A 20,025-nucleotide genomic window follows, 5' to 3' on the forward strand; every position below is an offset into this window, starting at 1 on the left:
AATTCCCAGAACTTTTTGTGGTATGTGTTGGCTAGGAGGGACTCAGAGATTTTAGTCATGTCACCTGAAGGAGCTAGCTTTTCTGCTGAGCCCGACCCATAGGAGGTAGTGTAGAACATAGCTCAGGATGAGCTACGGGGCTGTTGGTATGAGTCTATCCAGAAAAAGCCAGTCTGTGCTCTTCCTGGTGGCAACCTTAATTAGAAACAGACTGAACCTTTAGTGGCCCATCATGGCCCAGCAAGCAGTGTGGCTCATAAGCCATGAACCGGAAACACCACTTTGTGGCATCATGAGGTTCTCCAGATGGTACCCAACTGTTGAAAAACAAGCCAGTCTTCAATGGAGCAAGTTATGTGCCTATTCCTGAAGATGGACCCTTTATTAAAACACTACTCTTCGAACTTAGATTATCGGATGGTGATAAGGACACTGTGGAGAGCCGTGATAGCTCCTCACGCATCAATAAAACATCTATCTATGGACTCCCAGTAGAAGGTGAAGACTCGGGCCAGTTGCTGCTTTTCTGAAGAATGGCATAATATATGCTTATGTTCCACTAGTTGAACAAACTTTATCTCTTTGTCTACCATTAATTAGCATCAGTGGAATTTCACAGGGCTTTGAACTTCTCTTTGGGTTCCAGGATTTTCTTTACTCAGGTCAAAAAAATGAAGCTGAGCTAAATACAAAATTGCATCAGTTGCCTGACTTGCTTCTACATGACTGTCCATTTGGTACTTCGTTACATGCCAACTTACAGAATACATTGGCTAGTGTTAATTCTGCATCTCTAACTTAGCCACAAAAACAGTCAGCTTGGAAGGCTGGAGCATACAAAGGAAAACCACAAGTTTTTATTTCTATCATTGAAAATGTAAAGTCCATGCAATACGATAAGTGGGATATAGCAGACATGGGAAGTCGTTGGAGTTGAACTTGTAAGTGTGATTTGGAAGGAGTCATGCCACATGTTACCACCAGCTTGAGTCTCCCCAACAATGGATTTCCACTTCAGGATATTCTGATTCATCCTTGTGTGACTTCTCTTGACTCTGCCATTCTGACTTCTAGCAGTACTGATACAACGGATGAGTCTGCATTTAGTGGACCTTACAAATTTCCATTCACTCCACCATTAGAGTCATTCAACTTATACTACTATACTTCCCAGGTCCCTGTCCCACCAATTTTGGGGTTTTATCAAATGAAAGAGGAAGAAGTTCAACTAAAAATAACAGTTAATTTAAAACTTCATGAAAGTGTGAAAAATAATTTTGAATTCTGTGAAGCTCATGTACCTTTTACAACAGAGGTCCAATCACACATTTGGAATACACAGTTAGTTTTGGCCAACTTGAAATATTTCGAGAGAAAAGCTTATTGATCTGCATTATTGGCCCCAAATTCCCAAAATCAATGGAAATTACTCTTTCTGGAACTGCAACTTTTGGAGCCAAGAGCCATGAAAAGCAGCCATTTGACCAGATTTATATTGGAGGTACAGCATATGTAAAGCTTCATTTTAAGAACTTAGATTACGCACTTACGGGGTGCTATGCAGATCAGCATTCAGTTCAATTTTTTTGCAACAGGAAAACCAAAAATAAGTACATATTGGAAATCAATTTCTTCTGATTATTACATCTGGAATTCTAAAGCCCCTGCTCCAGTAGCATATGGATCATTATTACTGTAATTTTCTCATGTTTAAGTGAGAAACATTTATTTGATGGTAACATAGCTTACATGTAATCATTTATTTTTAATGTGTATGGTTATAACCAGCCTGAGTGAAAAATGATTAAATAATTTAAATATTTTAAGTGCTCTTATTTAATGTCCTTAGTCTGGTATAGTTTGAAAGGGCATTTTAAATATGAAGGTCTCCAGTTTTGTTACCTTTTGATTTTACTTAAATATGATTCCAAGCACAAAACAGTAGTGATACTAGTCCTGGCTACTAGTCATTCTGCCACTCATGTGCCTTCTACCCCTGTAGCAGACACTGCTAATCAATCATAGCCCTCTTTCTTCCCTGAGCCTGCTTGAATAAGGGCTCAGGCTCTTTCTTAGTGCAGAGCTCTAGGCAACCACACCAATACATTGTAGATGGCATGAAAGGTAGGAAAAAAAAAAACAAAACCCACAACTATTTGTTCCTTCAAGCCTAAATTACTAAGCTCCATGGACAATGTATTGTTGCAGAATACCAGAGACCACATTAGAAACAACTATAAATCTCTTGAAAAAAGCAGACAGTGGAGAAAAAGGAAAATCATTTAAATATTAACCTGCTCCTACTCAGATCTATCCTATTGACTAATAAAGAATCTGCACAGTTCTGAGAAAAAAAAGCATACATAATTTCTAAAAAGAAAATTGTAAGTTTTGAACAGTTAACTTCTGAGCATGAATCATATTTTAAATGCACCAGGAAGCTTACTAATAAAGCTCATTTACTATACCCTTAACATATACTAGGCACTCAAGACACTTCATTGAACTTAATACTCCTTATAATCCTTCCCAAAGTGACACAGCCAATAAGTATAAGAATTAGGATTTGAACCCAGGCAGCCAGCTCCAGAGTCCAAACTTGTAATCAATATATTATATTACAATTATATTATATTACCAACTTCAATTAGCTTTTCAATTAAACCCTTTATAACAACTCTATGCAGTAAATGCTATTATCTTATGTTACTGGTCATTGTTCTAAGTATTTATATATATTAATAAATTTAATTGTCATAATAACCTCTAAGCAAAGTATCATTACTACCCCCATTTAATACAGGAAAAAACAGGCTCAATGAAGTTAAATAACTTGCCCAGAGTCACATAACTAATAAGTGGCAGAAAAGTGGGAGTCAAACCGGTCTATCCAAGTTCTTAACACTGATCTCTAGTTGTAGTTTATTACCAAGAGATGGAAAATGCTAACAACATATTTCATTGATCTTCCTATTACTCTTCTACGTAAATATCTTTCCATATTGCGAACCAAAAATTAGCTGGGAGATAAGTTTATATGGAAAGAAAATTCAACAAAGCTGTAGAGCAGTGCTCTCCAAATTTAATGTGCACATGAATCCCCTGGCCTGAGTATCTTGTTAAAACATAGATTCTGATTTCTAAATTTGGAGTGGAACCTGCATTTCTAATAGGCTTCCAGGTAATGCTAACGTTTTTTTATCCACATGCCTCCCTTTGAGAAGAACGGATGTCAACTATATTCCCTCTCAAATATTGGCTCATTTTGAATGAAAAAGAAAGAATTATATTTCTCTGGGTGATTGGAAAATTCTGATTTCCTTATGTTTCCATCATATATTGATGTCAAATTCTGAAGCAAAAAGAAAAAGCACCCACTTTTTAACAAAAAGTAAGGAATTTTAAAAGAAAGCACTTCAAATAGTTAGTTCAACATTATGTCAAATTATAGATACCATGTAAAAGTTATCCTGATCTCATTTTCTATAGAAAAGGGTTTCAAATCCTTAGGATAACCTAACAAATCCTTCAAAACCGGCTCCAATATACCCTTTCAGCCTCATCTGACACACACGCACCAATGTCATTTACATTCCCTCTTCAGTTGTATTTTGCTCCTTGCCATTCTCTTAACATATCTCTTAAATCTTTACTCATGCAGTTCCCTCCCTCAGCCTGGCAAATTCCCACTTAATCTTTCAAGGATCATATAAATGTCATCTCATCTGAAAGCCTTCCCTTACGCCACTGGGCAGAATTAATCTTTCTTCTGTGCCCCGTGATATTTATTTTCACTTACTGTAGCTCTGACAGTTCTGAAGGATGCATTTCCAGTATTTCCAGCAAGTTCCACTGGCATGGCATCATAGCAACTTCTCTGCCAGTCAGTGAAATCTCAGCCCTGGCGGGGCGGGAGGAGCAGGGGGTGAGGGTTTGGGAGTGGAGGGGCCCTAAGACTGCCTGTAAGATGAACCCCCAATGATCTCCACCAACTGGTATTTATGCCCTTGTGTAATCCCCTCCCCCAGAATATGGGCTGGATTTACTGACTTGCTTCTAATGAATAGAATATGGCAGAAGGGATGGTATGTCACTTCCGAGACCAGGTTATAAAATGATTACGGCTTCCATCTTGGGTGCCCTTGCACATTCATTCTCATTCTCTGTCTCTGTCTCTTCAATAGCGTGCTCTGGGGAAGCCAGTTGCCATGTCATGAGGAAGCCCTATGGAGAGTCTGATGTGGTGAGAATCTGTAGCCTCCAGCTAATAGCCAGTGAGGCTTGTCAACAACCATTGCATGAGCCTGGGAGCAGATACGTCAGCCCCAGATGAGAGCTTGATTGTGGCCTTGTGAGAGACTGTGAGCCAGAACCACCCAGCTAACCTGCAACTGGGTTCTTGTCCCACAGAAACTATTTGAAATAATAAATGTTTATTGTTTTAAGTTGCTAAGTTTTGGGGTAATTTGTTCCACAGCAACAGAAAACCAATAAAGGGGCCTCTTCCTTGCATATCCTTTCAGCCCTAGGTGTGTGGATACGCTTATATCTGATATTCCTATATTCTTTAGAGTTCTCTTTACTTTTATGAGCCAATCTCTTGTTACCCCAATCTCATTGCAGTTAATAATAATTCTTTATATTAAACCTTCCCTATTCAAACGTGGTTTCTGTCTCCTGATTAGACTCTGATGATACACCAAGTAATGCTGATGCTGATGGTCAGAGGATCACACTTAAGAGAACCACTGGCATATATCAGTGAATATTCAGCTCCTGGAGTTGGGCTTACTTTCGAAGTCAACAGCCACAACAAAATCAAGAAAAAGGAAGAAAGGAAATGACTCTTAGATAAATAACCAACAGCATGTGCTTCTTATACCTTCCAAAATTAAAAAACTGCTGCTATATTGATTCACTGGTTACTTTCCATAGCATTTGGACCAGTATTGTCAAAATGTTACTAATAGCACAAAATCCTAATTATGGAAACATGATTCAGAGAAGTAGACTTCAGTTGGTTTTAGAATCAGAGATGCATTTGATCGATTGAATGACTGATCGACGGATTATACCACACACATATATAAGGCACACAGCTAAACTCAAATGAGATCAAGTAAGTGACTTAAAGAATACTTACTAGTAAACTGTTAGTGTGTTGATATATTTTATGTAATTTACACTCAAGAGAAAATTCTTCTTCGATGCCTAACATACAAATGAACAAATTACCCTCATTTTCATGGAATTTTACCTCTATCAAAACAAGTGTATAGTTTGAGATCTTCCACTTTAATTATATTCATAACATAATATTTTAAGAATTAAAAATACAATGACTTGCGTGGAAGACAGGGGTACTTAACTGACACTCCTTTTATCTTACACTTTCCAACCGATAGTCAGGAAGCATTCTTTCTACCTTTCAAAGTCACTATTTCTCTTCTTTTAATGTTCTTTCATTTTTAGCTTCAAGAACAAAACCATTTCCATTCTCCTTTTTCTTTAGCACATGATCACAGCCAAAGCATGAAACTTATTACTTCAAGGAACCGGGATGGGCCCTCACCCCAACTTTTTATTTTAAGTGCATGGAGATCTCACAAGCCCCTTTAGTTATTTGTGGTTTAATTTTCTTTTAAACATAAGTAAGTTTGGCATATAGTTGAGGTCAAAATCATGTTTATCCAGATATAAAGGATGAAAAGCAAAATATGCAATTTCAGAACTTTGAGGTGAACCAATGTTTACCTCCTCTGCGAAGCTGAAAATGAGTCAACTGTTTCCCACATCTCTTTGTTGGCTGCTCTCATGGAGACTGTTAACATCATCCAACAACTGTTGGGAGTTCTTTTCACTCACATTTCACTAAACATTACAGGAACCTCTTTACTCCAAGGAGAGTGTTGAGATAGCAACGGGTAATAAACATGATTTTTTAAATGCTTGCCAAGATTGACTTTTGTGAGGATATACAAACACTAACTCACAAATATAACAGATACATATACGTGAAATTAGAAAAAATCTGGTAAAAACCAATATTGGCACATGAATTCTAAGCCATAAGACTTAAATTTTAATGGGCGAAGAAAGAGGCTAACATTTTTGAAAGCCTGCCAGGCACAATCAGGCAGATTGCTAGGCAATTTATATGCTTTATCTAATTAAGTCACTAAAGTCCCTGAGTTCAGAATTGTTATTCACAGGTTTTAATCATAAATAAGGAAAAGTGAGGTTTAGAGAGGTTAAGACACTTGCTTCAGATCAATTTCTTTTTCAAACTTAACTTCTATTTAGTTCTGACCAACTTATTCCTTTTTTGAATATAAAATACATAGGGAGCCAGGGAGGTGAATCAGGACTTGATCAGTGGGGAAAAAAACACAGACCTTGTCTATATGTTGTCACAATTAAAAAAAAAAAAAGGTACTAACAGGGAAATCTGTAGAGACAGAAAGCAGATTAGCGAGCTGGAGGGATGGGTGCTGGAGGGGTAGGAAGTGATGTCTAAACGGTACTGGTTTCTTTTTGTGTTGAAAATGTTCTAAAACGATATGTGGTGATGGCTGCAGAAATCTGTAAATTGTACTTTAAAATATGTGAATTGTACGGTATGTGAATTATATCCCAATAAAGCTATTAAAAGCATTGCCTAATCGCCAAATGTACGGTTTTACAGAGTAGGAAATGTAATGTTAATGCCCACGTCTTCTTTTATTTACATGTTTCTTCTCCCGAATTAATGTTTGCCCAGACAACCCGTTTCCAACTCCTGGGTGCACAGTCTATGGTAAAAGACGCTAAATAACCAAGCCAAATTGCGGGGTGATATTAAATAAAAAGACAAGACCAATCTAAATGACAATACGGTTCACAAACGCTTTTTGTAGTAGTTGTTGTTGTTGTTTCTAATGCCGTAAATTCCACGGGCGGGGAACCAAAGGTTAGGCACGATGATGAAATGTGCCATCGGAAAAACGTGTAAGGAACAGGTTGTCAGTCGGTAAGTTTGAAGCTCTAGGGATGAAAATGTGCTCCTTGATCCCGGATAGTAAGTCTGCACATCTAACCGCTACCAGAACCCGAAGTCACTTCCAAGCACCAAGGGGTAGAGCGCTCCATAACTGTACTACTAAGATGAGTCCTTCAAAGAAACGAGAAGCTTAACCCCAAAGTGGCTAACAAAACCGAAGACCACAGCTTCGCCCCGAAAAGGACGGAAACGCTACCTCAATAGCCAGCAATATTTCCCGCAGAGGACCCGACTGAGGCGCGGCCCGCGGCGCAAGCTGGTGACGTCAGCGTGCCGCCGGGGGCGGGATGGTTGGACGCTACCAACGCCAGCACCCCCTCTACTAGGCCCGGCCGCAGACGACTCACCTTGCCATCGTTGTGAAAAGGGAGGCCAACCTCGTCTTTGGTGGGTAGGGATCGAACGCTCCCACTCTCCTCGGCAGCTCCGGCGGCTAATGCCGCGGAGGCGGCGGCCTCGTAGTCCAGGAACGGATTGGTAAACGCCCGCTCTTCCATTTCTACCTCCCCACCCAGATGTAACTTCAGTCTCTTTGACATGGTCTCGCCCATCTCCGCCGCGCGCCCTTTACACACCACCGGTGCTGCGCGGCACGGCGCGCGGACGGGGACAAACTTCCTGCCGAGGCGTTTTGACTAGCACAATCTTACTGGAGCCCCGGCGTCGGCCGCTGTCTCCAGGACCTCTGCGCGGGCCGAGGGGCCGGGGCTTCCTTTAGGAACACACAGACCGCGAGTTGGGAAGATGAGCGCGGTCTGACAGCAAGAAAGAGCCGCTCGCCAGGGCCTGCCTTGCAGCGGGTGTCTGGCACATCTGGCCGCAGCTGGTGCTCTCCACGTGGTGCCTCCGCCCCGGTCCAGACGTCGCTTTTGGGCCTGGCGCTGGCTCCTCGCGGAGCGCCCTGGCCCTGTGCAGGAGTGCACTCAGCTGCAAGCGGTCCCCGGCCCGCTGTTGCTGCTGCGGCTCACAGCCGGCTCACGCCCATCCGCACCTTCGGGGCTCGACGCACTTCTGTGTCGCCGCCGCCCGGTCCGACCCGCAGAGCCGGTCCGCGGCGACGCGCACGGCAGGGGCTGGAACCCCCGGTGCCTGCAAACGCTCCCCGGGATCGCCGCGCCCGCCTCTTGGCAGCTCTTGGTCCCTCTCCCCTTTGCGGCCGAGCCCCTCGTTGATTTTCCAAAGAAAACCAAAGGACCGCGAGGGGACGTTCCCTCAAGGAAAACCTGTAGAGAAGAAGTCGCTGTCATTCAAGTTGTGTGCGTTTCGCAGACCAGGGAAGACACGTTCCCAGACGCTCCATCATCAGTGTGCATTTTCACCCGCGGAGCGATGCCGCTGTTGTCCTCGGCCCCCGGAGCGCAAGCCACAGGAATAGCAGCATCTCTGTTTGCTATTAAGGAAGAAAAATATCACTTCCAAAGAAAAGAATTTCAAAACAGACTAAAATGCTGCACTGATAGTCTCCCAGGGGAAGAATGGGGTGGGGGTGGGGGGTTGGAAAAGACAGCCTCTCCTTTTCATCACCGTTGGGAGGGGGGTGTATGGAGGAGGAGCCACAGGACAATTTTTTTTTTCTCTTTTTATGTTTTATTTTCCATCCCTTTGTTATGCATAAATGGACATCTTTGGTAACGAGAGATAGTGAGCAAGCATACGTAACTATTTAAATATTTAATTAGCCAGAGAAATTCCTCCAATATTGATATAAATTGTCCAGGAACTTAACATATCGTAACAGAACACAAGCAGATCTTTACATCTGCACAAGCACAATACGGTTAATTTCACAGTCTTCCTTGATTCTCTTTATTCCTTTTGTTTGTTTCATTTTTTATTTGGAACCAAATCGATGTAATGATTTCTCCTTGAGGAAAGTGCCTCCTTTCCGTTTTCTCTCTTCCCTTTAACAAACATTGATTGAGCACCAGAAGGTTCTAGGTGATGAGGAAATAGAGATTAAAAAGATACTTTCTGCTCTCAGTCTAGTAAGTGTGAAAGACAAGGATTACAGCATAGCATGATATTGATACTTTTCTGCAACCAAGGAAGGTATACATTAATATATTGTAAAAAGTGACATGATAGAGAAACAACAAGCACAGGAAGGGATCAACTCCTGCCCTGGTGGCCTCAGAGAGGGGTGAGACACTACTGCTTAGTCCTATTGTCTCCCCCAGCTCTGAGATTGTACATGTGAAACACACCTTACTGAGTTGATGACTGGGAAATTATATGCAGGAGAACATAATTTTTAGGTGGGTAATAAGCATAACTATTCTCAATTCAAGGAAACAACAGATGTAACAGAGTGCCTTTTATAGCAATATCCTTTGGGACCTGCTCCACTTTCCTGCTTCATTTCACTGTACCAGCACCCAAACTTCCCCCACCCTCAGCAAAGAAATTTCATCAATGCTCCTAAATTTTCACACCTATACTTTAGGAAATCCAATGCACTAACCACTGATACTAGGAAACTTGCCGTAGGAGCTGTCCTCCCACTATCAGTGACTTCACTAGAGAAACTAACCCACTGTAGAGGTTCCTCAAAGTCGGAGTTATAACACCACAGCAGCTGCAGCAGAAACATCCACCTTGGCTTTGTTCTGCTAAGCCTGGTGACCTTTGAGATTTCTCTAACTTTAGTGTTAGTGAAGAGAGTCTTTCTCATCCTTTTTGGGGTCTTCTGGTGGATAACTGTTTCTCACACTCATCCTAGGGACACCAGTGTTTTCAAAGATTAAACATCCAAGTTGAATTTAAGGAATTGAAATGTTTTCCTAAATGCTGTGCAATCGGCAAAGATTTCCTTCCCTCAGTGGAGATTTCACTTACATTATTATTCAGAGAAGTAACAGTTCTTTTTTCATTCTCCTTGTTCCCAGACTTTAATTTTCCCCTAAAATTGCCCTTTTAACTACATCCATCTATATAATTCAGTGCTATTAATTACAGTCACAGAGTTATGCTACCGTCACCGCCATTCATTACCAAAACTTTTTCCTTGTCCCGAATAGAATCTCTCTACATTTTAAGCCTTAACTCCCTATTCTTTAACCCCAGAGGCTTTTTAACTTTATTTATTGAAAAATTAAAACAAAGGACAAAAAAACACATTTCAAAGCAAAGAATTAAGAAAAATAAAATAACTACTTTGCTTCCAACATGTTCCTACCATATTCCAAGAAAATTAATCAACCATATCCAAACAAAGGAATAAGAAAAACAAAGAATCTAAAATAACTACATTGCTTCCAACATGTTCCTACCATACACCAAGAAAATTAACAAACCATAATCAAAGGTATAAGAAAAACAAAATACATTGAAGCTAATTTTTTAATGCAATAGCTTTTTTTACTTTATAAAAAATTTAAAAAAAGAACAATTCAAACAAAACAAAGGATTAAGAAAAACAAATAACCTAAAATAACTGTATTGCTTCCAACATGTCTCTACCAGACCCCAAGAAAATTAACAAACCCTAACAAAACAGGAATAAGAAAAACAAATAACCTAAAATAACTACATTGCTTCCAACATGATCCTACTATACCCAAGAAAGTTTGCAAACCCTAATCATTGCTGAGCATTCCCATAACATTGAGATTACCCTCAATGGTTTACCTGTTCTTATTAGATCATCATTCCCCCTTCACTAGTTGCTGTCTATCTCTATATCCCCTATATTCTACAATATCACGTATTTATTTTACATTTTTCACAGAGTTCAAGTTAGTGGTAACATACAATACCTCTTTTTGTGTCTGGCTTATTTCACTCAGCCTTATGTCTTCAAGGTTCATCCATGTTGTCATATATTTCATGACCTCGTTCCTTCTTACTGCCACATAGTATTCCATCGTGTGTATATACCACATTTTATTTATCCACTCATCTGTTGAAGGACATTTGGGTTGTTTCCATCTCTTGGCAATTGTGAAAAATGCTGCTATGAACATTGGCGTGCAGATATCTGTTCGTGTCACTGCTTTCCGATCTTCCGGGTATATACTGAGAAGCGCAATCGCTGGATCGAATGGTAACTCTATATCTAGTTTTCTAAGGAACTGCCAGACTGACTTCCAGAGTGGCTGAACCATTATACAGTCCCACCAACAATGAATAAGAGTTCCAATTTCTCCACATCCCCTCCAGCATTTGTAGTTTCCTGTTTGTTTAACAGCAGCTCTTCTAATTGGTGTGAGATGACATCTCATTGTGGTCTCAATTTGCATCCCCCTAATAGCTAGTGAAGATGAACATTTTTGCATATGTTTTTCAGCCGTTTGTATTTCCTCTTCAGTGAAGTGTCTTTTCATATCTTTTGCCCATTTTATAATTGGGCTGTCTGTACTATTGTCATTGAGTTGTAGGATTTCTTTATATTTGCAAGATATCAGTCTTTTCTCAGACACATGGTTTCCAAATATTTTTCCCCATTGAGTTGGCTGCCCCCAGAGGCTTTTTAATGCAGAAGACACAGGGGCCCATTCTGCTGCGTTTTCAAACAACAGGGCCCTCTATCCTCTGATGGCCATTCTAGTACAAATATTTGGCCAGTGCCTTGAAATTGCAACTTTTTCTTTTCTTTAGGTCAAACCAAATTCTTAAATAAGGCATCCTTCCCTACTTATCTGTATTAGTGAGAAGGAACATTATGTCCATCCAAAACAAAGCAAATTCCTATAAGTGGTGAGGACCGCTCCTGTCTATCGAATCATTCTAACTGGGAAAGGGGAACTAATTTTAAATATAACATTTTCCTGAGTTCTGTGAGTTATTCTAATAAATTATCAAATCTGAAGGGCTGGTGGGAACTCCTGAATTTGTAGGTCAGAAGTGCAGGTGGTCCAGGAACCCCCAAATATGCACTGGTGTCCAAAGTAAGGGCAGTCTTGTGGGGATTGTGCCCTTAACCTGTAGAGACTGCACTAACTCTGGGTAGTTAGTGGCAGAATTGAATTGCAGTTGGCCTCAGACAAGAAAACCTAGTTTGCTTTCTAGATCTCTCTAGGAATCAATGTGAGGATCTAACTTGGTATAGACTAACAGGTAGATAAGAAAGCAAAAAGGAACCCAGAAATTGGCAGATCCCTGGAAATGTTATGATGGAGGAAGAGGTCACAAACACTTGTCAGGACTGTTTCAGGGTACACAGCTCACACAGGCTCTTTGGAATAAGAGTTTAGGACCTACAGTGAAATGAGGATCTTAACACAAAACACTGGGCATATTAAATGCCAGTAATTGGAATTTATATAGGAGACTTGGAGACCAGAGGTTGGGATAACGTACTAGTTCCTCACCCTTGTCTGGGTGTGGTTCTGTAGGAGCAGCATTTCCCTGTCATCCTTCCTAAAGGCTACATTGAAGGCAAACACTTTTAGGATAAATTTTTCTAGAGTGTCCCCAGTATAAGAGACATAAAGATTTATTCAGATAGGATATTAGAGGTATGGATCTCAGCTTGAACTGGGGTTGGAGTTCAGTCATGTCTGAAAAGGTCTGGGGTCTTGCAGGGCAGCCCCAATACCAATCCATTTGCAAAGAGTTAAAAGATCCTTCTGGGAGACAATTTACCCTCTGAGAGCCAGATACAGCAACCATCTGGCCCGGAAACAAAGACTCAGTTGTCTGGAGAGGTGGTGTGATTCTGAGAACAATGTAGGGGCTGGGTTCCTCCACTCTGTCCTCAGCTCATCCCTTGGAGGCATGGTGTAGGAAAAGAGAGTGTATTGAACCCGTGGAGTAGCTTCAGTGATACAGGAGCATTGTGGGAGTTCAGACAACATTGTGTTTGGTCCCTGTTCTGGTTTGCTAATTCTGCCAGAATGCAAAATGCCAGAAATGGATTGGCTTTTATAAAGGGGATTATTAAGTTACAAATTTACAGTTCTCAGGCCACAAAAGTGTCCAAACTAAGGCATCGACAAGAGGATACCTTCACTGAAGAACAGCTGATAGCATCTGGAACACCTCTGTCAGCTGGGAAGGCACATGGCTGGCATCTGCCGGTCCTTTGCTCCTGGGCTGCGTATCAAAATGGCTTTCTCTTCTTAGCTTAGCATATCAAAATGTCCTTTTGTCTGCATCTCTGAACATCAGCTTTCAACAGCCATCTTCAAAATGTCGCTCTCAGCTGCTCTCTGGGTGAGCTCCCTTTAAAGAACTGCAGTGAACTAATCAGGACCTATCTGAGTGGGTGGGATCAAATCTCCATGGAAATATTCAATCAAGAGGTCACAACCTAATCAAAAAGATTAAGAAATCTGCCCCCACAGGATTGCATTAAAGAATATGGCTTTTTGGGGGACATAATATATCCAAACTGGCACAGTTCCCTTGACCAAGGTCAATGCAAATCACAGAGGAGAGTGGCCTTTCCCCCCTGCCTGACAGGGTAGCAGGGAAAGCATGATGCCCTCAAAGTGGTAGCAGCACCCAGAGGGAGCAGACTTACTCATGAACATATGCCACATACCCTGAGAACTCCCACAAATACTGGGGACAGGGTGGTCTGCGGGGGTTGAGCCAGTGAAATAAGTGAAACATGAGTTACCATTGTTCATGTACCCTCATTCTTAGGTGGGTGGGATCTGCCTTACCTGGTCCCGAGAACAGTTGCAGAAGTGATATGTAAAAGATGCAGTATTTTCCAGAACGAGTACTCTAAGGTACCTTCTACCTCCTTCTAGGTAGTTATTTTCTTAGCTCTTGTCCATCAAAAGAAATAGGCCTCTCCTGATGCAGGCTGAACTTTATTTGGACCAGCTCATCCATAACAATGAGTTGGCTAGCTTGCTAACTGCCTGACTTCCTAAGCAGATAATGGAAAGGAAATGTCCCTCTTCTATGTGTCTCTCTCTCATGGGAGGAGGCATTTTGATGTGGTGGTTTTGTTGAGATCATAAGCTAGGACACCTCCCTATGGATAGGTGGGCTGTCCCTAAAGTGAGTAGCTTTCCCTCTTGTTAGTCTTCCAGGTGGACTAAATACCGACAGGAAACCCTCATCTCTCAGAACTCCACCTTCTAGGTCTACATGGAGGAATTGGGTTGTCTCATGGAGGCAAGTCTGGAGCTAAGCAGGGCAGGGATTATATAGGGATCCCTGTTTAAACGGAAGACAGTGCACCTTTAAAACAGTATTATCTATGTACATGTTGCTTGATCTATTTCCGTTTCTTTCTTTCCTTCCTTCTTTCTTTCTTCCTTTCCTTCCTTCCTTCCTTCCTCCCTCCTCCCTCCCTCCCTCCCTCCCTCCTTTCTTTCTTGTTTTTTTTTTTCGTTTAGTTTAGTTTGGTTTTTGTTTTTGTTTTGTTTTTGTTTAAGAAGCCTTGTCTTTATTTCCTCTGTGGGAACACAATTCCGTTCACAGGCCCCTCCCAGCCATGGGGTGGGGTAGATGGTGGGTGTGGGAACCCCAGTGAGCAACCTGGAGGGGCATCGTTTCTTTTTTCCGCATCTTTTCCATGGGTGCCCTGCCAGGGTCAAGCACTATGTGGTGTAGGCAGGAAAAGGCGTGGGAGATGAGAGGTCACTTTTGCAGATGGCGGGTTGGCCGGGGGGGGGGGGGGGGTTGGAGGAGGAAGGGGTGTGATAGAACCAAGAACCAACCCCCAAGGCATCCCTAAATGGATTGGGCTAAAATAAAGACCTTTCTATCTGGGTGTGGCTCTACTTACAGATGGACTGATGGTGGGTAGGGAGGCTATGTCCAGCAGTCCTAAAAATCGGGATGGTCAGCTGTGGGGAGCCTGCAAGGGGCTAGGGGACAGGCTGCACATTCCAGTCTGGGCCAGGGGGGGCTTGAGGACAGAAATACCTCATAGTGGGCACAGCCTGGGAGGACAGGGATGGAAAGGGCTTTTCTGTGTGCCTCAGGATTCTTATTAGAGAAATGATGTGACCAGAATGAAGGTGCTTTCCCTGAGCAAGGTTGGGGGTGGGGGTGAGGTGGGGTGGGGGTCCACCCGAAGAAGCAGAAGGTTAAGTCTCCTATTGGAGCCCCCAGTAATCCCAAGGCCTGAGGATATGGTGGGACGGGGGTCGTTGCCTGGCTAGGCAGGAGGAGCTGGGCCAAAGGGGCTTATGTCAGTCACATCAACCAAGTGGCTGCTCATTTGTGGGGAGAGGCAGGGGGATCCTCCCAGAGTCAGGGGTCACACTGGTTAAGGCTGAGGAGTATGTGTGCATGTGGTCTAGTAAAGTCCTGTTTTAACAATTTCGGACTGCTCTTACACATATTATAGGAAGTGAAGATGGCCTGGAGTGCCCAGAACTCCTGCTGGCCATTTACATTTAATGTAATTATTGATATGATTTAGGCTTACATCATTTCGCTCTTTGTTTTCTATTTGTGTCATCTGTTTTTTGTTCTTCTGTTTCTTCTTTCTTGCCTTCCTTTGGGTTAATTGAATATTTTTAAAAATATTTCATTTAATTCCTTTATTGGCTGTTTAGCTAGGTCTCTATGAATAATTTTTTTTAGTGGTTACTCTAGGGCAGAGTTTTCTCACCTTGGCACTGTTGATATTTTGGACCAGATAATTCCTTGTTGGGGGGGCTGCCCTATGCATTGTAAGATGTTTAGCAGCATCCCTGGCCTCTACCCACTGGAAGCCAATAGCAAGTCTCCCCATGTCCTGAGTTGTGACAATAAAAAACATCTCCAGACACTTTTTGTCAAATGTTACCCTGGAGAACAAAATCAACTCTGGGTGACAACCACTGCTTTAGGGATTACAATAGTTGAACACAATCTACTCAAAGTTAATATCGTACTACTTCACGTAACATATAGGAAACTTGCAAGAGTATGGTTCAACATACACCTTATACTTTGCCTTACTGTTAGCATATATGTGACACTATATATGTTATAAACCTCACAATACAATGTTATAATTTTTGCTTTAAACGTATATCTTTTAACAAGATTAGTAGAATAAAAACTCCAAACTCTCTCTCCCTGCTGCAGTAGGCAGCAACTGAAGTCTCTGATTATTCTTTTAGCTTTTAGTTGTTAATTTTTTGAGGGACCTACTGGGTCTCCCCGATGCATGTGTAGTTTAACAATCAGTCAAGAATTTAGGCAGAATTCACATGCGGGTTTGGGGTTTAGCTCCTAGGTGGCTCCCTGTCTTCCAGGACTCCCCCCCTCCACCCAACTTCCCATCTGTTCTGCCAGCCCCAACTCCTGTCCTCTGACACCGTAAGGCAGTAAGGCTGTGGTTTTCTCCAGCTGCATGTGGGTTGGCAAGGACTCTCCAGCCAAAGGTGGCGTAATTGCAAATCTCACCCATTGCAGTTGCTGATTTTTAAGGACTGCCATAGCAGTTTCTGCCTGTTTTTGGTTACTCACCAGTGGCTACACAATTGTTGTCATTTTTTTGTTCAGGTTTTAGAATTGTTATCTCCAGGGAGGTTGGTTTGACCAAATTGTTCCCCCACTATAAGATCCAGAACTCCAGTATGTAATATTTTGGTTTTTTTTTTTTTTCCCCTAAGCAATAAGTCATGAATTCTTGCCTCTGTTATTAAATATTCTCCTATAACATGATTTTACTGGCTGTATAGTAGGCCATTTTATGACCTACTATAATTTATTTTACCAATCCACTACAAATAGATATTTTGCTGTTCCTGTTTGTTTGCTTTCACAAGGAATGGATGGTGAGAAGATCTTAATGGCCACCAGCAGGCTACCAACGTGATCATGTGTCAGTACCACATCATCGCACAGCTCTAGTGGTGCCATTTACACTGTCTTTTACGTGAGGCATCCCTCAGGAGCACAAGATAGGTCGTGCATGGTGCTCTCTGGAGCTGTGTTATGCTAAGGTCATGCATAGGAGCCCCAGGAGATGCTGTCAAGGAAAAGAAGGATAAGAAGTACTTGGGGGATCCCAGTGAAGCTGTGGGCTGAAGGCTTGGGACTAAATAGCTTATCTTTGTTAATACTGAAATAATTAATCATACCCTTATTTGACCATGTCAGGCTGGCGACGCTCAGGGAATCATGCATTACACAAATGACCAAAATCACTGGCTCCTTTCTACTTTCGTGAAGCTCTGACATGTTTTGGTTCTTTTGCCTCTTCATCTCTTTCGCCTAGTCTAGGACTAGGCATGAGTGTAGACTCTAGCCCCTTCCTTCTCCATCATTCTCGATAGCTCACTCAAGTCAATTAACAGGAACTTGTGTAAGCTCAGGTACCCAGAGTGACATGCTGAGCACAGGATGAAGGTGAAGATTTGCCTTGGGAAGAAGATAATGTTCTTATTGCTGATTTATATTTAGGAAAACTCTCCTGCTGGGTAGAGCTTTGGTTAGAAGAGAAGACATCTTCATAAACTATAGAATTATAGTTTCTTTGCTGACCTGGCTATTTTAAAAATTCTTACATAGCTTGAGAAACTTATGGACTTTTTAAAAAGTGAATGTACCTTTCTAGTATAATATCTTGACTGAAATTTTAAAGATAGAGGTATGAAGTAATAGAATAAACTCCTATTTTTTGTGAAAAAAAATAAAAGAAATGGAAGGGAGGAGAAAGGAGAGAAGGAAAGAAAACAGAAGAAAGAAGATAGATGGGTGGAAAGAAGGAATGAAAGGGGAGGAAAGTATCTTGTATCAGTTTCACAAATCATTAAGCTCCCTCTTCTGGGTGAGGCAACTTGGGGTCCCATAAGTAAAACCCTTGATGTATTTATTGTTGTCTTTTCTAATGAGTGTTAATTTTATAACCTACAAGCACCTACATTTCAGAATGTCAGTCCCCCAATATGCACAGTTTTAGATCTTTCAACTCTCCATCTGTCACGGAAAGAACTGGCAAGGGGAGGGGTGACTCATAGGATGGTAATTTCATCCAGGCTTGTATTATTTCCCTGGCAATAAGAATATCATGAACATTTTATCATTTTGAGCATAAAGTCTCCCTTTATTTTCTCATTATTATTTTTAGTAAAGTTATATACCCAGAATTTATATCTTTAGTGGAGACTTCAGTTCTTAAAAATAATCGAGGATTAGCTAAGACTGATTCTGTCTGTACTGTGTCTTGTCAAATGTGGGATTCTCCCCCATCCTGGTAACTGCTTAAAAAAAACAACGATAGTGAGATAGCCCAATACAACCTAACAAGATTAGTAAAGAACACACAAGAGAAAAATGATAGGTTGGCTATCATGGATCTCATTAATGTAACATTTATTGTTATCGCTACCAAGGAATTGTCCCCTCCTACCTCCAGCTTGATAGCTGAGGGTTTTTTTGGGTTTAGATTCCTCAGGCATTTTATTGGCTAATAATGGCATGATACCTGCTGGTATAATAGGAGCGGCAGTGCAAAAGACCAGGATGGGTCTGGAGATGCACATTTTGACAAAGCATTACATAAATCTAAAAACCCTTTCTCACAAGTTAAGTCTAAAAATCCCCCTTCCATAACCCTAGCAACCCACACCCTTGGACAAGATCTGGGACACGATAAGGAAAACAAGAAGACTGAGCTTCCTAGTACGACTTTGTTCTGATTTCTAAGATACTTGTCCTTGCAAGCTTCAGCTACTACATTTATCATCTTCTTGTTGTCTTGTGGCAGCTTGGAACAAGTAGCGCTGAGAAGTAACCAGATGGATCCAGGGGCTCCTGATACATTTGCAAAAAAGCATCCTACCTGTCTTCTTTCTGGGCCCAACATCAACACATCAGTTAAATGCCACATTATATAAAATGCAATGACACAAGTCAGGCAAGGTGAAGCAATTAAGAGTGTAGGTCTAAAGTCCGAGTGTCTAGTCTGAATACTCACTCTGTTACTTACTAGTAGTGTAAATAACCTTGGGCAAGGTACTTAAACTCTCAGTGCCTCAGTTTCCTCATCTGTAAAATAGTTTTAATGAGATAAGGCATTTGAAACTTAGTGGGGTGTTTAGTGTATTGTAAATGCTCAATTAATGAGTGTTATTGATATTACTAATATATTATTATGTAGCCTATATTTTCCCCAACTTTTTGATCGCTTCCAGACATTAAAGCAGTCCAAATTTTAATGTAGTCCAGTTAGGGTTAGTGCTATTTGGATCCTGTTTAAGAAATTGTTGCCCGTATCAAGGTCATGAAGATATTTTCATATGTTACAATCTGGAAGCTTTATTCTTTTACCTTTCATAGTTATACTTAAAATCCAACTGAATTATTGATGTGTATGATATGAGTAGGGGCTAATTTTCATTTTTTCCCATTTGAATACTCAATTGACCCAGAATTATTGCTTTTACTCACTTTTCTACAATGCCAACTTGTCATCAATCAAGTACATATGCATGTGTGAGTCTGTTTCTGGCCTCTATTCTTTCCTCTGCTCTATTTGTCTATTCATTTTCTAATAGTATTGTAATTACTGTAGTTTTATATTAAGTCTTAAAGTCAGGTAGAAAAGTCCTTTAAGATTGGCTTGGCTACTCTAGATCAATTTCCAAAAAACCCTTCTGGCATATTGACTGGGATTGTCTTTGTTTGTTTGCTTGTTTGTTTTAGGCAAAGGACATAAGAATTTTATGCTTTTTCATTTTTTAAATGCAGTTTTATGAGATGTATTCACACACCATACAAACCATCTGAAATATACAATCACTGGCTCACAGTATCATCACATAGTTGTGCATACCACCCCATGATCAATTTTAGAACATTTTCATTATTTCAGAAAGAAATAAAAATTAAGAAGAAAATCCAAATCCTCCTATGCTCCTTATTTCCCCCTATTATTGACCCATAGTATTGGCGTGGAACAATTGTTACTGCTTATGAAAGAGTATTAAAATATTACTGTTCACCATAGTCCATAGTTTGCAATAGGTACATTTTCCCTATATACCCCTCTATTACTAACTCCCTGTAATAGTGTCATACACCTGCTCTAGTTCATGAAAGAACTTTTTAATATTTGTACAGTTAACCATGGGCATCGTCCA

The 20,025-nt window shown here is 41.0% G+C and overlaps 1 protein-coding gene and 1 pseudogene across 3 annotated transcripts in view; one reads left to right on the plus strand and one right to left on the minus strand.

Annotated features, from left to right (window-relative positions):
- Positions 1-8,511, minus strand: part of LANCL2 (LanC like 2) — a 95,289-nt gene extending 86,778 nt beyond the window's left edge. For all 3 annotated transcript variants that reach the window (XM_037837157.1, XM_037837159.1, XM_037837158.1), the window contains exon 1: positions 7,387-8,511. In XM_037837157.1, the coding sequence (XP_037693085.1) occupies positions 7,387-7,590 (204 nt within the window). In that variant the 5' untranslated portion in view covers positions 7,591-8,511. The remainder of the gene's footprint in view (positions 1-7,386) is intronic.
- Positions 233-1,699, plus strand: LOC119534621 (annotated as a pseudogene).
- Positions 8,512-20,025: the final 11,514 nt, after the last annotated feature.

Source organism: Choloepus didactylus, chromosome 5, assembly GCF_015220235.1.
Source record: "Choloepus didactylus isolate mChoDid1 chromosome 5, mChoDid1.pri, whole genome shotgun sequence".
In the NCBI taxonomy this organism is placed as follows: domain Eukaryota; kingdom Metazoa; phylum Chordata; class Mammalia; order Pilosa; family Megalonychidae; genus Choloepus; species Choloepus didactylus.